The sequence below is a fragment of the Pseudoliparis swirei genome, chromosome 1, assembly GCF_029220125.1.
Source record: "Pseudoliparis swirei isolate HS2019 ecotype Mariana Trench chromosome 1, NWPU_hadal_v1, whole genome shotgun sequence".
NCBI classification, from domain to species: Eukaryota; Metazoa; Chordata; class Actinopteri; order Perciformes; family Liparidae; genus Pseudoliparis; species Pseudoliparis swirei.
In genome coordinates, this window is record NC_079388.1 from 17,137,401 (window position 1) to 17,157,094 (window position 19,694).

The 19,694-nt window shown below is 46.3% G+C and overlaps 1 protein-coding gene across 1 annotated transcript; it reads left to right on the plus strand.

The window, feature by feature from the left end:
• Window positions 1-5,277: 5,277 nt before the first annotated feature.
• mfsd2ab (MFSD2 lysolipid transporter A, lysophospholipid b) lies at window positions 5,278-19,210 on the plus strand. The gene is made up of 14 exons (XM_056417513.1): window positions 5,278-5,802; window positions 8,338-8,463; window positions 9,207-9,331; window positions 13,675-13,798; window positions 13,989-14,067; window positions 14,156-14,328; window positions 14,406-14,496; window positions 14,596-14,714; window positions 14,837-14,920; window positions 16,520-16,603; window positions 16,742-16,854; window positions 16,938-17,081; window positions 17,364-17,540; window positions 17,639-19,210. The coding sequence occupies exons 1-14, from the start codon at window positions 5,713-5,715 to the stop codon at window positions 17,688-17,690; spliced, it is 1,581 nt and encodes a 526-aa protein (XP_056273488.1). The 5' UTR covers window positions 5,278-5,712; the 3' UTR covers window positions 17,691-19,210.
• The last annotated feature ends 484 nt before the right edge of the window (window positions 19,211-19,694 follow it).

Below are 19,694 nucleotides of genomic sequence, written 5' to 3' on the forward strand. Positions count from 1 at the left end.
CCAAGATTCACGTTTCATCCGCCAATGAGAAGCCGTCCTTGCCGAAACGACTGAAATGTTTGCTCGCTCCCGTACACACACGTTGGGCCGGAGCCCCGAAAATGGGGCGGGGCTTCTCTCCGTGAGGATGAGTGGCGATATATTATATTTTTCACATTAACTTAAGTGGTTGTTGACAGGCTGACGGTCTCCCACACACATTTAGCGCGTCAACACGGTATATTTACTATTTAAATGATTTGGCATATAATGTTTTTTGACAGGATGTATTTTTTTTTTTCTTCTACTTTTTTTTTTTCATCTCAAAATTTTAAGAGGGGCGGCGCCCTAGCGCCCCCTATGGACGCACCGCCACTGCGTGTGAATATGTGAAAAGTTCCTCTGAAGACCCTTCCTAGCTACCGCGCGCACGACTACAAAGTATCTCCAAGACACGCGCTAAGTGTGTTAGCGTGACATCATTTTAATACTAAATCCTAAAGTAAGAAATGAGCCTCCGCGCTGCTTTATGCAAGTCCTTTCCGACACAAGCAAACACATGTGAGGCCTCTAAGACCTCGAGACACACTGTCAACACACGGTGACATCACCAGCTCCGGGTGGAACACCTGTCAGTCCACTCCGAGGACAGCCAGGGTCAATGTGCCGTCCTCCACAGCCACCTGCTCATGAAACAAGGACTTTGAAACAAGGACTTTGAAACAAGAACTTTGAAACACTCACCCGAGTTTCCACGACACGGTGAACATTTAGCATTTTTTTTAGCCTTTACCTCTCTGTGTTTTTTTTATTTTTATGGCGGCAGAGCAATATGGCGACGTCGAGTCCTACGCTAGAAAACACACCGTGTGTTTCGTGTGTTCCGTGGCTGCAGAACACAGTTCTGTTCCGCTTTGGTGTTGGAAAAGTGCGGAAAACATGCAGTTCCTCTAAAGGCCACTGGAGGCTTGCTCCAATAGCGAGGTGCATTACAGCAGAAATAAACACGTTTACATACAAATACAGTTTTTATCTCTCAAGCTAATATCCCCGTTCAGGAACATAGTTATATGTTGTTTTTTACGTTAAAGCTTAAAGTTGAGCATAATATAAAAGCCGCCGACTTCCGAGCTTCGCGCCGGCTCTTTAAAAACCTAGTGGTGGCGTCGCGTAATGACACGATGTGACAATTTCAAAATAAGAGGGTGAATGACACTTGGCGGGATGTTATTTCCCGCTTCTCCCAACATAGAATGTTGCGATGTAACATCATTCCAGGTGTAATTACGACGAATAATTGATCTGGTTTCACACGATAACTTTCTCGTCGTATTATCTCGACAGCAAAGTGCCGAGATAGGGGCGAGAAAAAAAGCCACAACCACAGAGCGAATATGAATCCCGTGGCTGCGGACTCCCGAGTGACGGCGTGTTCATCGGAGTAGATTCCATGCGTGCATTCGATCGCATATCGATGCATGTGAGCGGTGTTAGGTTGTAATAGTTTATTTTGATAACATCTGCAGAGGTCTTATGTTTTAAATTAATACATATAGAAAGATATTATAATAGAAAATATTAGGGAGAATATTGATATTGTTATTAATGTATTATGAAGCATAGGGGTAATGTTTACTCTATGCAAATGTAATTGGCAAGAATGAATGTATGTTGCATGAGAGTGACTGTATGTTAGTATTATAGATTGACGAGGCCGGTTGAAGTCCATCAAGTGACTTACAATAACAAGGGACTTTTATTGTGAAAGTGACTTTAATGAGGACAATAACAATACGGGACTCTTATTGTGAAAATACTTGTTTAGCGACTTGACCGGAAGTGACGTTTTGACCGGGGCCAGTGAGATTGAGTATGAAACTCCGTGGATTAGAGAAATCGGGTCTCTTCTACAGGTATTCCCCGAGGCCGCAAGGCTGAGGGGGCGGAGGAGCCGGGAGCCGAGGAAGAGCGCCTTGAATGTTTGTTCTACACTTCCTACCATTAAATGTTGATAACTTAATTCACGCGCATCCGGAAGCCTGTTTTCCATCATTTGCGAAGTGCCCAGTTTCAGAATTACTCAACAGCGGCGAGCTGCCTACCCGTCAGGACGGACCACATTCTGCTGCGGGTCGAGGGCGGGGCCTTCTGGGTTTGGATCAAAGCCACGGTCACCGATGCCGAAGCAGACAAACAGACTTTTGGCTTCACATCTTTTTCCGTTTCCAGCTTTTCACATATTCAACTTTTATACGTATTTGATGAGATCTGCATTTGCAGCGGGGGTGAAGGTGCGTCCTCTGAATTATATGCATGGCTTTCTGCATGGAATGAAGGTGGATGATCTCCGCCCTTCTTCCTTCACTTCACGGGTCACCTTTACTTCAGCGTGAAGGAAGGACCGGACGCGTCGGATTAATAACCCCGATACATTTTTTAAAAGTTGGCGTGGCACCAAAATAAACTAACACCCGTATGAATAAGTGGGTGTGCACGTAATAGGGTGCAGCTTCTAAAATGCATGTCACGGCAAAGACCGCAATTAAAGAAGGCGCCTCCTCCCCCTCCACAAGACGCCACGGGGACGCCATTTTGGATTATTGCAGAACAATAAACTGTATACTTTATGATACTTACCTGAATGCAATGGCATTGATTCATATGGAAACCCCAGTGTACGTAGATCTCATAGGAACCCACGTATCTTACTTATTCACATATTTACACATAACACCATGCACTTGAATTGTGTTATTTGGATTTTTTTCAATGCCACGTGTGCTTTTATTTTGTAGGGATTTGATCTCGCAGTGTAAGTGTTTGAAAACCATGTTTTTAATTTTGTTTTGGGTTAGGCTAACGTCCTGCACGATGGGTCGCGAAGTGTTTGGCGTCGTGATGCGTTCAAGGCCTCTTCCCCAGTGTACGTAGATCTCAATTAATATCTCAGAGGTTTTTCATGCTGGTTCTTCAGACGCATCCAACGCACTGTGACCCAGTTACATGCGCCAACTGGTCGTCTGCTGTGTAACCCACCTCATGTGAAAATACCTGAACGCCTGTGCACACGGCACATGACAACTTCCCCCTTCACTCGCAACTTCCCTCTGTGTGTGTGTGTGTGCGTGTGTGTAATGCCCTCCCTCCTGACTTTCCACCTGTAGCTATGTGGACCCTTCTGCCCCGTTGACGTGACGCACACACAGAGCTCGACCTATTACGAGGCCACTGCATTCGCCGCATTGCTCTCTGAGACTTGCACACACACACACACACACACACACACACACACACACACACACACACACACACACACACACACACACACACACACACACACACACACACACACACACACACACACACACACACACAAGAAACACACACAGTCATGAGGCTCTACTCACACACATATTATATTACATGCACTCACAATAAATATATCCCCTTGGACACAGTGCAGTGTAATGCCTATCAACAAGTGGCTGTGTGAACAGCACAGAGCGTGCACATGCACGTGCACTCATGCAAACGCCAACATACACACACTCTCTTGCCAAACCACTTGCAATTGTTTCGCCCCCCCCCCCCCCAAAAAAGCCTGAAGGTGAATCTTTCTCACCTCATTCGACTCTCACAGCGGGCCCAATCCAAAACATTATCTCAGTTTAACCGACTCTCACGGGGTCACCGCCGCTCCTCCGGGGCGGGGGGGGCGCACGCCATTTCTGTTGCTTATTCAGAGGCCGAGCTGAAAGAGAAAAAAAATGGGACAGGTAAGGCGATCCATGGGAAAGTGCCCCGTTGCATCAGGGGCCGGTCCCTGTGGATGCAGAGGGCCGTGTGCACGTCTTTGTGAGGGAGTTTGGGTTCTCGACGAGGACGAGTCCCCGTCGGGCTGGACAGGTTTCGGGGAGATGAACACCTCCGGTGGACCTCGCTGAGTATTTACTTACAGGCGAGAAGAAACTTGTCCCCGGCTTCTCAAACAAATGCTCCCGGTGCGATGAATGCACAACGAGAGCTGGATACAGCGTTTGGAGGGGGGGTCGTTCCTATTAAAGTGTTTTGGCAATGTCTGCTTGTTTTGAACGTTATTTGTTCACATATTTACACATACAACCGTGCACTTGTATTCATTCAAGATCATTATTTGGATTATCTTTCAATGCCACCCGTGCTTTTATTTTGAAGGGATTTGTTCTTGCAGTGTAAGTGGTTGAAAACCATGTTTTAAATATTGTTTTGGGTTAGGCTAACATCGTGCATGATGGGTCTCGTAGCGTTTGGCGTCGTGATGCGTTCAGGGCCCTCTACTGAAGCGCCAATCACGTAGATGCTAATAATTCAACAGCAGAGCAAGTAAAAGTCAGCGCTCTGAAATGAAGTCAATATCTATCTTAAGATCTAAAACTAAACAGTTATTTCTCTTTCTAATGCACAGTTTCCCTTTAAATAGTTGAACACTAATAAATGGATTGAACTCTGCAATCATTTCATTTCCAGTCTTTCTTCTTTTCTTTTTCTTCTTCCTCCTGCAAGTTGACATCCACCTCCAGCCAATAAATCTCGACATGTCTCAAACTGTGCATCCATCCCGTGGGAAATCAGCCAGACGGACAAAGATGTCAACAAACAGGCTTTTGCAACCGTGAAAGAGTGTGAAGAAATGTACAGGGTGAACACATTTAAAAATGTATACTTAAATTCTTAAAAACTATAACTGCACAATACTTCAAAACAATACAGTTGTTTATTGTTCCCACATTTAACATGTGTCTGTATCAGCTGCTCTTAAATAAAACAAAAATAATGCAGTACTCACTATAAATATCATAATGTTATATGTACATGTAAGTAAGTACATTTCTATATATTGATTTCTGTGCATGGCCTAAAACACTTGGAGGAAAAAGTAAATATAAACATGTATGTGTTGGTGTAATATTAAGATGTCACAATCAGAACTGGCAGAAATGTTAAAATATTAGACAAGAGATGCATTTAAATATAGTATAGATATTTTTAATTAAAATTAGGATGTGTAATGTGCAGTTTATTAGCAATATGCTCAAGCCATATTCGAGAATAGTTTTAAAACTTCACCGCAACGCCTCAAGATATTTGGTTTGGCGTGCTTTTGTTTTTATACATTATTTTTCAGTTACCCATTCATTTATGATTTAAAAAACATGAAGTCTCAATGCTGTTTAAACTCAAGAATATTGAGGTTGAGTAACTTATATTCATACTGGAACAGGGGGCACCTGTTTGTTTGTTTACAGGTGTGCAACATGTTACATTTTCACTGAAGATGTAATAACTTCTTATTTAAAACGAAATAAAATGTTGATACGGCTCATTTCCGATTGAGAATTTCAAATATGAGGGTGAAAGTTTGATTTATTATCGTTGGACCGGCTGCAGCTTGACTGGCGAGCCCGCCTACAATGGGCGTGGCTAACGGCGGAGGGGCGTGGCTAAAGACGGGGTGGCACGTTGAAAAGGGGCGTAGAGCTAAAAAATAAATAAAAAATGAACAAATCTATTTTTTTACTACATCCACCCTTTCTGCCTGCGCATCTTCTTAGATTGTTGGACCACGTCGATACTAGTGAGCCGCCTTTCCTGCACTCCTCTCGGGAAACAACCTGTTTGATATCACTGCGCTTTTATTTCTGCGTCAAGTTAATTTAAGAAGAAACAAAAAAAACGCCGCTCTTCTTGCGAAGAATGGCGAAAGGAGAAGGAGGCGAACAATACTCCAACGCCAATTTATTGAACAAACCGGTCGACTCGGACGGAATCAAGCTCGCCAGGAAGGTACGTCACATTAATCGGTCCACAGACGACTAAGGTGTTTTATTTTTAACGTGAAACGCACGAGACCGGTGGTTAAGAAGCTGTTTTATGAATGAACGCATGTACAATCACTTGCATGCAACACACCGGTGAAGTGACATTACTGAGAGACGCTACACGTTGCCAAGCCGGGTTGTGTTATATTTCGACACAGGACTTAACGAAGTGAATTAAAATGATTGATCACTATAAGGAATATAATTGTTTTTCAGTCGGCGTCCCCCGGTAACTTCTGCTTCCAACCGACGGCGAAGCCTTTCACAAGACGTTAGCCTTTAAACGTTTGCTGAGCGAAAGCTCAATTAACCGAGCTTAATTAGTCCTAATTTTAGTTTTCTAACTAGTTAAACCCCGGCCACACGGCACACATGTATGTATCCGTTTCAGACGTTGGCTAACGGCTCACTCGTGCGCAGTTTATACGCTGGACTTTCTCATTTGTCTCTTTTTTTTTAATGAATAAAAATGAATATCTTGAGAACAAAATGTCAGTCGAGCTGCTAATGTCTCTCTGACGTCGACTGTGGGTAGAAAACCGATCAAACCTGAGCTACACGCCCTCCTTCAGACTGGTTCGTGTGGGGATCCGAGTGGGTTCGTTGTGGCGTTGCGTTCAGGGGCTACAGTTCGAACACGTGTTTGAATGCAAAAGAAAATCGGAACAAATTCAATCTATAGGAACGTGTCTTACTGGTTCAAGTGTGACGTGTGACACGACTGCTTTTACATTGAAGGAGACATTTTGGCGTCATTTTTTTTTTTTAAGGGGCATTTTAAGCTGTTGCTTTTCACCTTTTTTGTTGTTTTATAAGTGGTCTCAAAGAACCTCTGGGTTGATATCCATATCTCCGATATCTTTGAATGCAGCCGGGATCACCTTAACAAGGCGACGTGTCACGGTGTCATAAGCACAGATGGGGACAGCCTGATTTTAAAACTTAACACATCTTGCAATATATATATATATATTTTTAAAGCCGCTTTATTACCTTTTTTGAGCCACGTGTTTGAGTACGTTTACAGTCTGCAGCGATAACATAATTACTTCAATGATAACGTCATTACTGGTCGCACTGATAACGTAGTAGCCTTTATGGAGCAGTGGAAGGAGACTTCTTTTCATGTCTGGCTTGACCTCGTTAAATAAATTGTGTCAAAGCTTTTTTTTTTTGTGATGCAAAAGACATCAAGAGACTCGTCCTCTCCTCTGTACCGGGTGTCATTGGGATGAGTGATAACACAAGAGGAGTATTTTTGAGTGCTCCTGTGCCTTGTGACGCAAGTTAACATGACACACAAGGCAATCACCATTTGGTCAAACTGGTGAGGTGACTACCGATGTATTGAGTCGCTTAAGTCTGAAGAATTAACCTGAGTACAATCACAACATTGCAGCAGAGGAGTTTTTTTGTCTCTTAAACAAAGGCTGGGTTGGGTGTATCAACAAGACGGCGGCCGGGTTCATTCAGGGTGTTTTATCGTCGCGGCGTGATCTCAGCGGAGGTCTTTCTCATGCAAGGTGGCGAGAAGACGACTGTAATGTGCCTGCCGGTCAAGGTAATGTCCCCTGAAGCCGGTTTATAACTTTCCCTCTCCCCCTGCTCAACACCAGCAATAAAAATGTCTTTTTTTTTACCAGCTGAAAAGAGGGCCTTTTGATTGGTCAGCGAGGAGGGTGTGTTTGCATCTCTGTGTCCACGAGTGGTCACCGTGCCCTGGTCAAACTGGCAGATGCAGTGTCCGTGCCTGTGTGTGTGTGTGTGTGTGTGTGTGTGTGTGTGTGTGTGTGTGTCTGTCAATCGTGGAATGTGTGTGCATCCACGTGTGTGTGTGTGTGCACTGTGTGTGAGTGTTTGTGTGTTCCCCAGTGTGTGTGTGTGTGTGTGTGTGTGTGTGTGTGTGGGTGTGTGTGGGTGTGTGTGTGTGTGTGTGTGTGTGTGTGTGTGTGTGTGTGTGTGTGTGTGTGTGTGTGTGTGTGTGTACTCTGCAGAAACTACCACTCCTATAATAACCCTAACCCAAAAGCAGGTGAACGTTGAATGAGTAACTTGAACGGGCACTCGGTAGAGCGCATACCTTCGCCGCAGCCACATTTTTGCATTAGTTGCATGCCAACTGGATAATAATTGACCACGCTATGGTAAAAAGAAGATGTAGACCTTTCCATGACCTTTGACCCGATCGATCCCAAAATCTAATCAAATGGTCCCCGGATAATAACCAATCATCCCACCAAATTTCATGCGATTCGGTTTAATACTTTTTGAGTTATGCGAGTAACACGCATACAAATAAATAAATAAATACACGGCGATCAAAACATAACCTTCTGCATTTTCAATGCGACGGCAATTAGCTGAAAGTCGTTCGTTTTGTCTTCTTGGTAAACAGTCGTACTTCTTCAAATGTCCTCGTCCCGGTTCGACTCTGGCTTCATCGAGCTGCTAATCACTCCTGATTTTAACAGTTTTTCTTTCCCCGTTCCTCTTCCACCAGCATGAACACGGGAACAGACTGTCGGTCTGCAACAAGCTCTGCTACGCCGTCGGCGGCGCCCCCTACCAGATCACGGGCTGCGCCCTGGGGTTCTTCCTGCAGATCTATCTGCTGGACGTCGCTCAGGTGAGTTGGTTTGGACTTTTATTTTTATTTTTAAAATCTCCCTGAGCACACCTGTCGGGACATTTAGCGTCGCATTTATAACTGACCTAAATATATCCCCCCCCCCCCCTCTGGCCCTTTAAAAGACCACCACATGTGTGTAGGGAACATGCTGCTCATGCAACGCCGTCCTACCTGCGCCCCAAGCTGCCGCGCCACACTGTGTATTCTTACGGACTTGAGGGCAATGAGTTGTGCGTGATGCCTCCTGTGACCGCCAAAGCCCCCCCCTCCCCCCCCCCCCACACACACAATGAGCCGATTATCCTGGGGAAAAAATGGAAGAGGTGGAAACAAAAGTGTCTGTTTCCATTCTTGACTCTGTGGCTCCACTGTAGCATAAAGGCTTACAGTGGCTTGTTGTGAAGAAGGCGGAGGGGAGGGGGGGGGGGGGGCTCTCTTTAATGGCCGCTGACACTAATCCCACGGCGAAGGCCCAAATGGCGTGCAAGTCGACCCGCTTCCCAGGGTTTCGCTTCGTCCGCCGACCGAGATCGTAGATCAGAAGTCCAGCGGCTGAGTCGGAGGCCTCGGGTCAGACTCGTCACGTTGTAAAGCTCCGCTCCGTCAGAGCGTCCTGGTTCAACGAGAGCACGCCGTGGCTCTATTGTTGGCGCCGGCGTACGTGAAGTTGAGATCTCTTTGCTTTTGAATGTCACCGTTTCATTAAAGGTTTTCATCTCGTCTCTTTTTCCCCCCCCCAGCTGGATCCCTTCTACGCCTCCATCATAATGTTCGTGGGCCGAGCGTGGGACGCCGTGACGGACCCGACGGTGGGCTTCCTGGTCTCCCGGAGCCCGTGGACGCGTTTCGGGCGCATGCTGCCCTGGTGAGTCCGTCTGCCGTCGAGAAAACACCGTCGGTCGTTGTCGACGACTACGTCTGCGTTTAAGAGGTTTATCTTTCTCCTCCTCCGTAACGTTCGAGTCTCTTTTGGGCCGTTTCCATTCCCTCGTTGATGAAGCCCAGTTGTGTGTCACTGAAGCACTTGTCACACATTTGCTGTCGGAGATGCCTCAGGGGGGGGTGTGGCCTGTTGTCACGAGGACTGCGTCACAGCTGTGAGTGGAAGTTTTTCCAAACTATGCCCTGTCCATGTGTCAGTGTTTTGGAGGCGGGGCTTTGTTGTCCACCGGCAGGTTACTACGAGTCAGACCGCTGATGCAATTACTACTGACGTTTCCTCTTTGGCTCTTCCCCTCGCTCTCTCACTCTCACTCTCACTCATATATCAGGCATGAGAATCCCTCACCTTTCGGCGAAATTCGCCGTTTTGAAACCAAAATAGGTGACTGACGTGAATCGTGTAGATCCGAAGAGTTTTTGTTTTGGGGGAGGGGGGGGGGGGTCAATTGGCCGGCCGGCGTTTATGAGATTGGAGTGGGACACGGAGAAAATGTGGAGTGGTGCTTTTCACAATAGAACATCTTTGATGGGCACGTGTCGCGTCTCGGCCAATCAGCGTCAAGATGTCTTCAGCGTTTGGTGGTTTAGGTTAGCTTGAATGTTAGCCCGCTATCTGCTGCTGTCACGCTGCACGGTGAAGCGATGCTAACAAAGTACCCGTACGTTAAGAGCGATGTGATTTAGCATATTTTTAGTATCGATACTTCATTAAAAGAGCGATCAGAGCGCACGCGCTGCTCCGTGTCGAGCTGTTTGCACACACTACGCAGCGAGTGCCGTTAAGTGGCGGAATTTTCGGCTTTAAAAATTAAAATTAAAAAAGATGCCAGAAGTGAAATGTTTAAGTTCAGTCTAAAGTTCTGTTTCTGTAACTCTCCAGCTGCTCATCCTGATGAACTCTGTATCATCTGGTCAGATACAGACTAAGAGTCTCATAGTGATAATCAATGCTATGATGGCTCCATGTAGTTTCATTAATATCTTGTAGGCTAATACTAATAATACTGCCATTTGTTAAGTGTTGAAAAAGTTGGTAAAAAGTGAACCATACAGATATTTTATTTATTACTATTATAGATAAATATACCAGGATCGTATTTATGGTACTGTTTTATGGTATTGTATCAGTATCATGATATTTATGGCAGGTATGGCATAGATTAGAACATACGTGTCAAACTCATGGCCCGCGGACCAAGTGTGGCCCGCCACGTCATTTTATGTGACCGCATTCTTGTGTCCTTAAGATTCACTTGTTGGTTCATAATTGACTGTAAAAGGGAATATTACTAAATAGTTGTGTTGTGCATACTGTGATATTCTGAACACTCAGGTTCAAACTGCAACATCTTTTCATTAAATACATTTGAGAAGTTAAAAATATCCCTCAATTTAGGTCTCAGCTTGTCATTCAGGGGTGATAGTGCGTCCCAAAGCCAGACCAGTGGAGAACCACTGCCCAAACCAGTGGAGAACTACTGCCCCAGACCAGTGGAGAACCACTGCCCCAGACCAGTGGAGAACCACTGCCCAGACCAGTGGAGAACCACTACCCAGACCAGTGGAGAACCACCTGTCTCAACTGTGAAAAAGCTTTTAACAAAGTTAATGTAATAATGTTTGTTTGATCTTTGATAAAGTAATGTGGGTTAAAATAAATATAATTAAATTAAATAGATGTATTGTATAATATTAAATACATTTGCATATATAGTTATACATTTATATAAGTACACCTAAATAAACAAACAAATGCAAAGACAGTTATTTTACAATATGTTCTGGAGTAGTTAGAATTATACCGTGTTAGTGACAACCGGCCCTTTGAGGGCAGCCATGAGGCGGATGTGGCCCTCGGTGAAAATGAGTTTGACACCCCTGGATTAGAAGATCGTGACAACCAGGTAGAGGCAGAACAGACTCGATGAACAGACTCAAGGAACAGACTCGAGGCTCAGCAGAGCACAAGACTTGAAGACTTGTTCACGCCAAAAAAAAAAAGGAAGTTGGTTCATGAATGACTATATTATATACAATATTATTATAGGGCCCACTGACTTGGTGTCAGAATGGAGGAACTATAGATTATCATACAACGTCCAACATCGATGTTCGTGGAAGTCACCAGCACCCCCCCCCCCCCCTGCGCGCGCGCCTATCCTTCTCACCTTTTTCACCCCTGACCCGTTTTCATGCCTGATATATATATATAGACTATAAAATAAGCACCGAAAACGCGTCTGTAGTTGAAATGCTTCGGGCCTCTCGGGTTTCAAATGCAAAGCTACTCGAGACTTTCAAAAGCAAATATCCCAGCGGGCGTCTTGGTCGTTTCCCACAGCGAGGCCTCTGGCACCGACAAACATCATCCTGTCTACTCCCGAGTTTGCTCTTCACATCCGACGCACACACACACACACACACACACCTCTTTCCAGAGCGAATCCTCGTAAAGGACTCGGCTCCCTGTTCAAATATTTATTTTTCATCTCAACGTTTAGCCATCTGAAGTTCTGATGACGCTCTCATTGGCACACGTTTCCTCCCTTGACGTCTAAAAGGAAAACAAAGAAATGCCGCCCGACTTCTACCTGTGAACTGTGGCGCTTCTTCACCGAAAGTTTCCCGACACTCAGGACATGTGTCAGAACGTGGTGTGAAGCGGTGGTGACATCTCTGAGGGTCTAGTCGCTCTATAATGACGCCGCAGGGAGGAGTTTCTCTGCGCCTCCTCTTTACTCCCCTGCCGACGTAATTAAAAACAGAATCTCCCCAGTCGGCAAATGAAACGTGCGTCCCTCGTTCTAATGAAGGGCCCCAGCTGCGAGACGAGTCTGGATCCCCAGTCCTCTGTTTCCTGTGCTAATGTTCCCCCGTGGTTGTATATGTGTGTGTGTGAAACAGAGATCACCCCTGTGTGATTTAATTTGGATCACAAAGAAATGTGTGTTGTGTTTTGGCGTCTGTTTTCCCAGCAGAGTGGGATGTCTCGGTTTTTTCTTTTTTTCATGGCTTTTGAGTTGCACTTGTGACGGAGCGGCTTCTCGTTCTCCACCTTCCTGGATCCTCAGCGACGCAAATTATTCTGAATAGCGTTTACAACTGTTATTTGTTGGCTGTTGATATCCACGTATCGCCTCTGAACATTTGTATTTAGACTCTCATGTAATATGCAATAATTTCATGCATACTATTTATTTAAAACGAAGCTTTGCCAAGAGGGTCGTGGTCAGATTTAATGAGTGCAATTTTTACCTCGATGCTGAGTCTCAAATGGAGCATGCTCGCTGCAGAGTGAGATGCTTTTTGTGGTGGGTGTAGTTTTTTTTAATGAGATGAAAGGATGGAGCACTTTCGGTTTCATCACGGTGCACTCCGTCGTAAAACAAAGAGGAGGAGATGGGGTGCGGTGCCTCAGGGATGAAGAAGATAAGAGGAAGAGACAACCCTTCCGGAACTGCTGCGTCTTATGAGCGCCGTGTGAAGGGGGAGGGAACACGAGTCGGCCTGGACTCTCATTGGTCCAGCCCACAACACACCACACGCGGCAGCCAATCAGGATCCGCCTGCCAGTGGCCCGGCAGGATTTTTAAAGCCTGACTGAGGAATTCAAGAGTTCACTGGAGTTCAAGCTTGAAGCGGAGCCGCGCGGTCACGTGGGACTGTCACTATATTTAAAATATTACACATGTATTTGATTTAATGTGTTCAAGTGTGCAACATTTTTATTTGTTTATTTTTTCCCCAAAATATTTCCACATTAAATATTTTTTCTTTCAACATTATTATTATTATCATTTTTTTTTAGCGCGTATCCGATTGGACGACGTCGATCTGACCATGGGAAGGAGCAACTCCTTCCTAGGAAGTGACGAGAGGAATTCTCCTCCCCCTTCCTCCTTTTTGAATGACTTCATGTTGGACATTTACTGGATATCAGACGTGAGGAAGAGGATGCACTTTTCTTTTCTTTTTCTCCCCATGCACTTTTTTTGACCCTCATTACCTCGTTGAAGCGTTTTCCTGCAACAGGGACACAAGTGAGTGTTTCTGACTCGTGTTCCTCCAGTTCAGCCACGAACTCGACCCGTCTCGTGGAACTCCACATCTCTATTGATGATGATCGGTGCCGGCGTTTGGCCGTGAATTAAATGACAGACTCCCTGAAACGGGCATAGATGATGCAACATGCTAATTGTTTACGGCGTGTTTCAAGTCGTCCTGCACTGACGTCGTGGTCGTCTCTCTCCTCGTGTCTCCCTGAAGGATCCTGTTCTCGACCCCCGTGGCGGTGCTCGCCTATTTCCTCATCTGGTGCGTTCCTCCCTTCGAGGAAGGCAAAGTCATCTGGTACCTGTTCTTCTACTGCATCTTCCAGACCCTTCAAACCGTGAGTACCACTCTCGACGATCGACGGTTACTTTTAACCACATGTTCCCATTTCTTAGAAAATCCTCATTAAAAAGTATTTTACTCCCAGAGAGTCTCAAGATTTTTATCAATCTTCCCAAAATGTTGCGTCACTATTTCTCCGATGACACTTTATCTCACCTTGTTGCTCTCTTTTTTTCTTCCACCAGTGCTTCCATGTGCCGTACTCGGCCCTCACCATGTTCATCAGCTCCGACCAGAAGGAACGAGACTCCGCCACCGCATACCGTGAGTGTCGCAGTCGGCGTAGATGTTATTTTTTTTGGGGAACTTGTGTTCGTGTACTTGAACCCACCGCGTGTTTTCCTCCCCTCAGGGATGACGGTGGAGGTTCTGGGCACCGTTCTGGGCACCGCGATCCAGGGCCAGATCGTGGGCATGGCGACCGCTCCCTGCCTCCCGGGACCCGGGGACCTCGCGGCGGACCTGAACTCCTCGCTGTCCGTCGGCCTCAACGCGACGGGGCCCGTCATCTCCCTGGACGACACGGTGAGCGAGCCGCGCGGCGCCGAGAGAAGCTGACATGGCGTTGGCTAACCGTCTCTTCCCTCGTTCCTCCGCTCCAGAAAGCGGCCTACATGATCGCCTCCGGCGTCATCTGCATCATCTACATCCTGTGCGCCATTGTTCTTTTCTTCGGCGTGAAGGAGCGGAAAGGTGAGACTTTAATCTCTCCATCAAACCGGCTCCATCCTTCAGTTGAGACGCCTCCGGTGTTTTTTTGACGCCATTTGTATTTCTTTTCTTCCTCTCCAGAGTCTTCTCGCCCCAGGTCGGCGCCCATGGGTTTCTTCCAGGGCATCAAGCTGGTGATGGGACACGGACCGTACGCCAAGCTGGTCATGGTCTTCCTCTTCACCTCGCTGGGCTTCATGGTGCGTACACTGGCTCTTCGTCACTCGCCGGTTTGTGCGAGTTAAAGTGGCGCCTGCAAAGTTGTCCAAAATGTGTGTGTGTAGTTGGATTTGACTGAGTAAATCTCTGCGTTGTCCCGCAGCTCCTGGAGGGAAACTTCGCCCTGTTCTGCAGCTCGACGCTGGGCTTCAGAAACGACTTCCAGAATATACTGCTGGCCATCATGGTGAGCACACACGCACACACACACACACACACACACACAGGTGGCACTGTCAGGCCCTGTTGCCAGAGCAACGGAGCACATGAAACCTCGGGCAGCCCCATTGTGTCTGAACAAGTGAAGCCGTTAGCGTCACGGCGAAGACAAACGCTTCTTCAGTCACAAGGCGAGCTCGGTCTCCTGGCCGCCTGAATGCCACCCCGTTCCCACAGACGGCGCCACATTATCTCCCTTGACCTCCCCTGAAGAAAAGCGCTCCTCCGCATCGGAGCGTCTTCAGATCCCGGCAGGTATTCACCCCGATTAATCCACCGATGTGCTTTCTGTGGCATCAGATTACACGCTTTGATCCTTTACTTTATGGAAAGGATTACGCCGGCAAGGCGGGGACCCGTTCTCCTCTCTTTTCTTGTCGAAGCACATTTATTTAACAAAGTGACTCCGACAGTGAGATCTTTTTGAAGGAGCCGCTCCGTAATTTGATGAGATGTCTAAAGGAGCTCGGCTCCGATCTTATCAGATGGATTCAAACTGAACACGTCGAGCCGACGGGTGCAAGGACGTGTACGTTTAAAGCCGGATGACCTGGCAACGGGCAAATGTTGCGCAACAAACAACATTCCCTCTAGTGGCGTTGGCGATATGGCGCGTTGCTTCTTAAAGCGCGCGCGTCTCATCTTCACTCGGTCGCGTTGAAACGCGCCTGATGAGGACGGTCGAGGCGATGAGGCCGCGTTATCGTTTAACCGATTGTGTTTTGATTTCTTGTAAAAGAGGCTCGCGGAGGGGAGGAAGTGGTGTGGGCCGGCGGCGGAGAAGAAGTTCAGATGCACCTGTACTGCTGATGCAACACAAACGAATGGTTTATAAAGGAGGTGTGGGGGGGGGGGGGGGGTACGTTGCTGCAAAGCATGTCCTCAGCAATGTCCTGAAGACACAGGACTGCACAGCCACACTGCAGCTGTGTGAGAGAAGGTGGAAAAGGCCCCGCCGCTGTGACAGGGTTCGTACGGTCATGGAAAACCTGGAAAAGTCATGGAATTTTAAAATGGTCATTTCCAGGCCTGGAAAAGTCATGTAAAAAAACTTCAATCATAAAAGTTTTGGAAAAGTCATGGAAATGTTATATTCACATGTTCATTTACGCCGATTGTGAAGTAATTAATATGGTTTTTTTTAAAGAAAGACGCTCAAACGCACAACATTTTCTAAATTGTTCTTACCGAGATTTCAGTTTGGTCGTGGATATTTGGTTAAAAGTCCTGGAAATCCATTGATCAAAATGTGTAAGAACCCTGTTATTTTTATCGTAGTCAAACAAGGCGGGGTCAGAGGTCGAACTGATCCACGCTCACCCCTGTCGAGTCATACGGTGACCTTTCCCCGCGTCGAACTATTGCATCACAACCGGCTCACATTTGTTTTGGGAACGAGCCGAAAGGAACCGTGCGGCCGCCTGTTGCCCTCGGCGGGCGTGAGTCTCACTGCGATGTCCTGAGGACCCTGAAGGCCTCGTCTGGACTTGAATGCAACTTCTGTGAGTTTTGTATGGAAACAGCTGGTTAACCAGACCCTTTGAATGTTCCCCCCCCCTCCCCTCAGCTGTCTGCTACTCTCGCCATCCCCTTCTGGCAGTGGTTCCTGACTCGCTTTGGGAAGAAGACGGCGGTCTGCGCCGGCAGCTTGGTGAGGGGCTCTCGGTCACGTTCACACCGCCGCTCGTCGGGAATGAAACTAGATCCCAGGAGTTGTAGGAAAAGCTGCCATTTTTAAGCGTTTTCTTTTTAGCTGCTCGGTGTTCTGATGAGTTTCTGTCCCCTCCAGTCGGTGATCCCCTTCATGATCCTCGTGGTGTGTGTGAAGAGCAACCTGATCGTCACCTACTTCGTCTCCTTCGCCGCCGGCGTGGGCGTGGCCGCAGCCTTCCTGCTGCCCTGGTACGATCCCCGCCCACCGCACGGTTTCCTGAGGACTAGACCCCGACCCGACCCCTGACCTTACCTGCGTGTTTCTTCTTCAGGTCCATGCTGCCCGACGTCGTCGACGACTTCCAAGTGCAGAACCCGGGGTCCACCGGGCACGAGGCGCTCTTCTATTCCTTCTACGTCTTCTTCACCAAGTTCGCCTCCGGAGTCTCCCTCGGCATCTCCACGCTCAGTTTAGAGTAAGTCGGCACACACACACACACACACACACACCTATATTTGAAGTCATTCAAAACGTGGGATTATTGTGGCTGATTCAGTAGGTTTTTAATCTAACACAATAATAATAAAAAGCTAAATCCCAAATCAAAAAGGAATGCCTTTTTTGTTTTCATCAGATAAAGTACAGTAGTGTGTGTGTACTTTGATCAGCGATTTTTAACCTAAATAAAATAATCCACCATCCTTAAAGCTCTGCCTCGCGTGACGTGTTTTTAACCCGGTGTTTCTCCTCCTCTCAGCTTCGCGGGCTACATCAGTCGAGGCTGCACTCAGCCGGAGGAAGTGGCGATCACCTTGAAGGTGCTGGTGTCGGCCGCGCCCATCGGGCTCATCCTCATCGGCCTCGTCATCCTCTACTCGTATCCGATCACAGAGGAGAAGAGGCAAGGCAACCGCAAGCTGCTGCAGGAGCTGAGGTAGGACCGAGGTCTTGAAAAGCCTTCTTTTTTTTTTTTTGCGTTTGTCAGTTGAGAAAATCTCCAACTGAAGACTATTTATTTTTTATTTTTTTCAGGGACGAAGCCAATTCAGAAACTGACTCGACGGAACTGGCCAACATGATCTAGGAGACTCCTGGAGGCCCGCGGACCAATGGGCGGATTTTGCACTGGGCAACTTACCTGGAACTGTCGTGTCACGCAGACGCTGCCCTCCACTCACACTGCTGCTGTTCCTCAACAACAACAACACTTGATGGACTCAAAGTGCCAAACTCCTCCACTTTTTCCCCAGCGTTAAATGTTCACTCTCCTTTCTCGCTCCGTCAGATCTCAAAAGCCGTACTTTTTGTGTATAACAAACTACTTTTGAGCACTTTTCCTGGGGGGCGGAGGGGTTGGTCTTGTTCTCAGTCGAAATTGCACAAAAACCATGAAATGTGATGTCAGTGTATTTTAGTCAGAGCTGCCGTCCGGCGCAGTTTCGATCCCCGCACCGGCCACAGGGGGCGCCGACGACCTCGAGACGCGAGCGACTTGAACGGCGACGACACCGTAAAGGTTCAGAACCAACGGGACGACGCGTGTGTGAATCCACTCTGGAGCTGTCGCCCGGGTGTGTATATCTGAACACATTTAAATGTTTTTATTATTTTTTCTCCATTAAGACTCATAGTTGCGTGACTCCAGTCAGCCAGGTTGAATATCATCCCATCCCACTGGCTTTCTTCTTCTTCTTCTGTCTAAGAAGCCGTCATAATGTGATGTTTGGACGATCAGTAACGGCCTCAGAACTCCAGTAAGTTCCCCACCAGAGTACTGAAACCACTACACCAGTAGAACCAGTTAGTTTACTGACATCGTATTTATAGGACCGCTACTGGAAATGGGGGAAAATTTTTTTTGGTAAACTCTTTCATTTCCTTAATACTGAGCGAAAAGAGGCGTCTATAGCCGCCTCCCATTGAGTTATATCATTATTTAAATATTTATTAGTTTCGTTTTTTCCCGTGTTTTTCTTTTCTTTAGGAATTGACGTTTGCTGGAAAGTGTTTCTTCTTGCAGTATTTAAATCTCTATATTTTAGGCCTCTGAGGTTCCAACTGGATTAGAAGATTCAAAGTGAGGGTTTTGGAAAGGGAAGCACATCATTGGAGGAAGCAAAAACAAAGAATAGTGTGTGTGTGTGTGTGTTTAATGAAGAAACAACCAGGATGCTCTGTGATCATCAGTACCTGTCATTAAAGTGTGGATTGACATAGTTCATATGCATCGCTATGGAAACGTGTACATACTGCGGCGTGTTTTCTTTGAGAGATTCCTAAGATCTCCGAGCGGACGCTCTAAACGCCAACCTTTTTAAAGTCTAATAATTGTAAAGCTCACCCCTGTTTAATATGTGTCTCTGCTCTGGATCGTCGGTGAACTTCATGACCTTTGAGGCTGTAGCCAGATGTGTGAGCGTCATGACCTTTGACCCAGCGGGGACACGCGGACGCCCTTGTGCCTCCTGTGCATATGTACATATGTATGTAAATATCTTTGATATTTTGTGGCTGTGAAATGGACCTATGAACACTGTAGTTATTTAAGAAAATGATGAGAATGAAAACAAAATATTGTTAATAAATACTAATTGATCAATGTAATTTGATTGAGTTATTTATTTCACTTCAAGCAAAACAATTACAAGATGTCGCTGTTTAATCAGGTGTATAATTAGCCCAATGCCTATTGAGTTATATAATTATGTTAGGGGCTCCAAGCCTCCCTGAGCTGGTTAAAAAACATAAATATTAAAGTATTTAACTAATTCATCAATCAACTGACGTGGGTAAATGATTAACTTGTAACTCTACAGTTGGACTTTTACAATATTTACACTTTGGACATTATTCGTAGTCAACTGCTCCCACCTAGTGGCTCCATCCATTGTTGCAGTAGAAAGTCAGTGTGGCTAATAAACCTACTAGTTATTACTTTTAGCAGCACATATAGAAATTAATGACAAAGGAAAATGCTGTAATTTGTTATTAAAATCATGACTAATTTGTGTCATGATCTTGTCAATTGTGTATTTAGATGTGATTTTAGTTTTAGTGAGTAGTAAATGTCTCGTCACTTCTAAGCCAA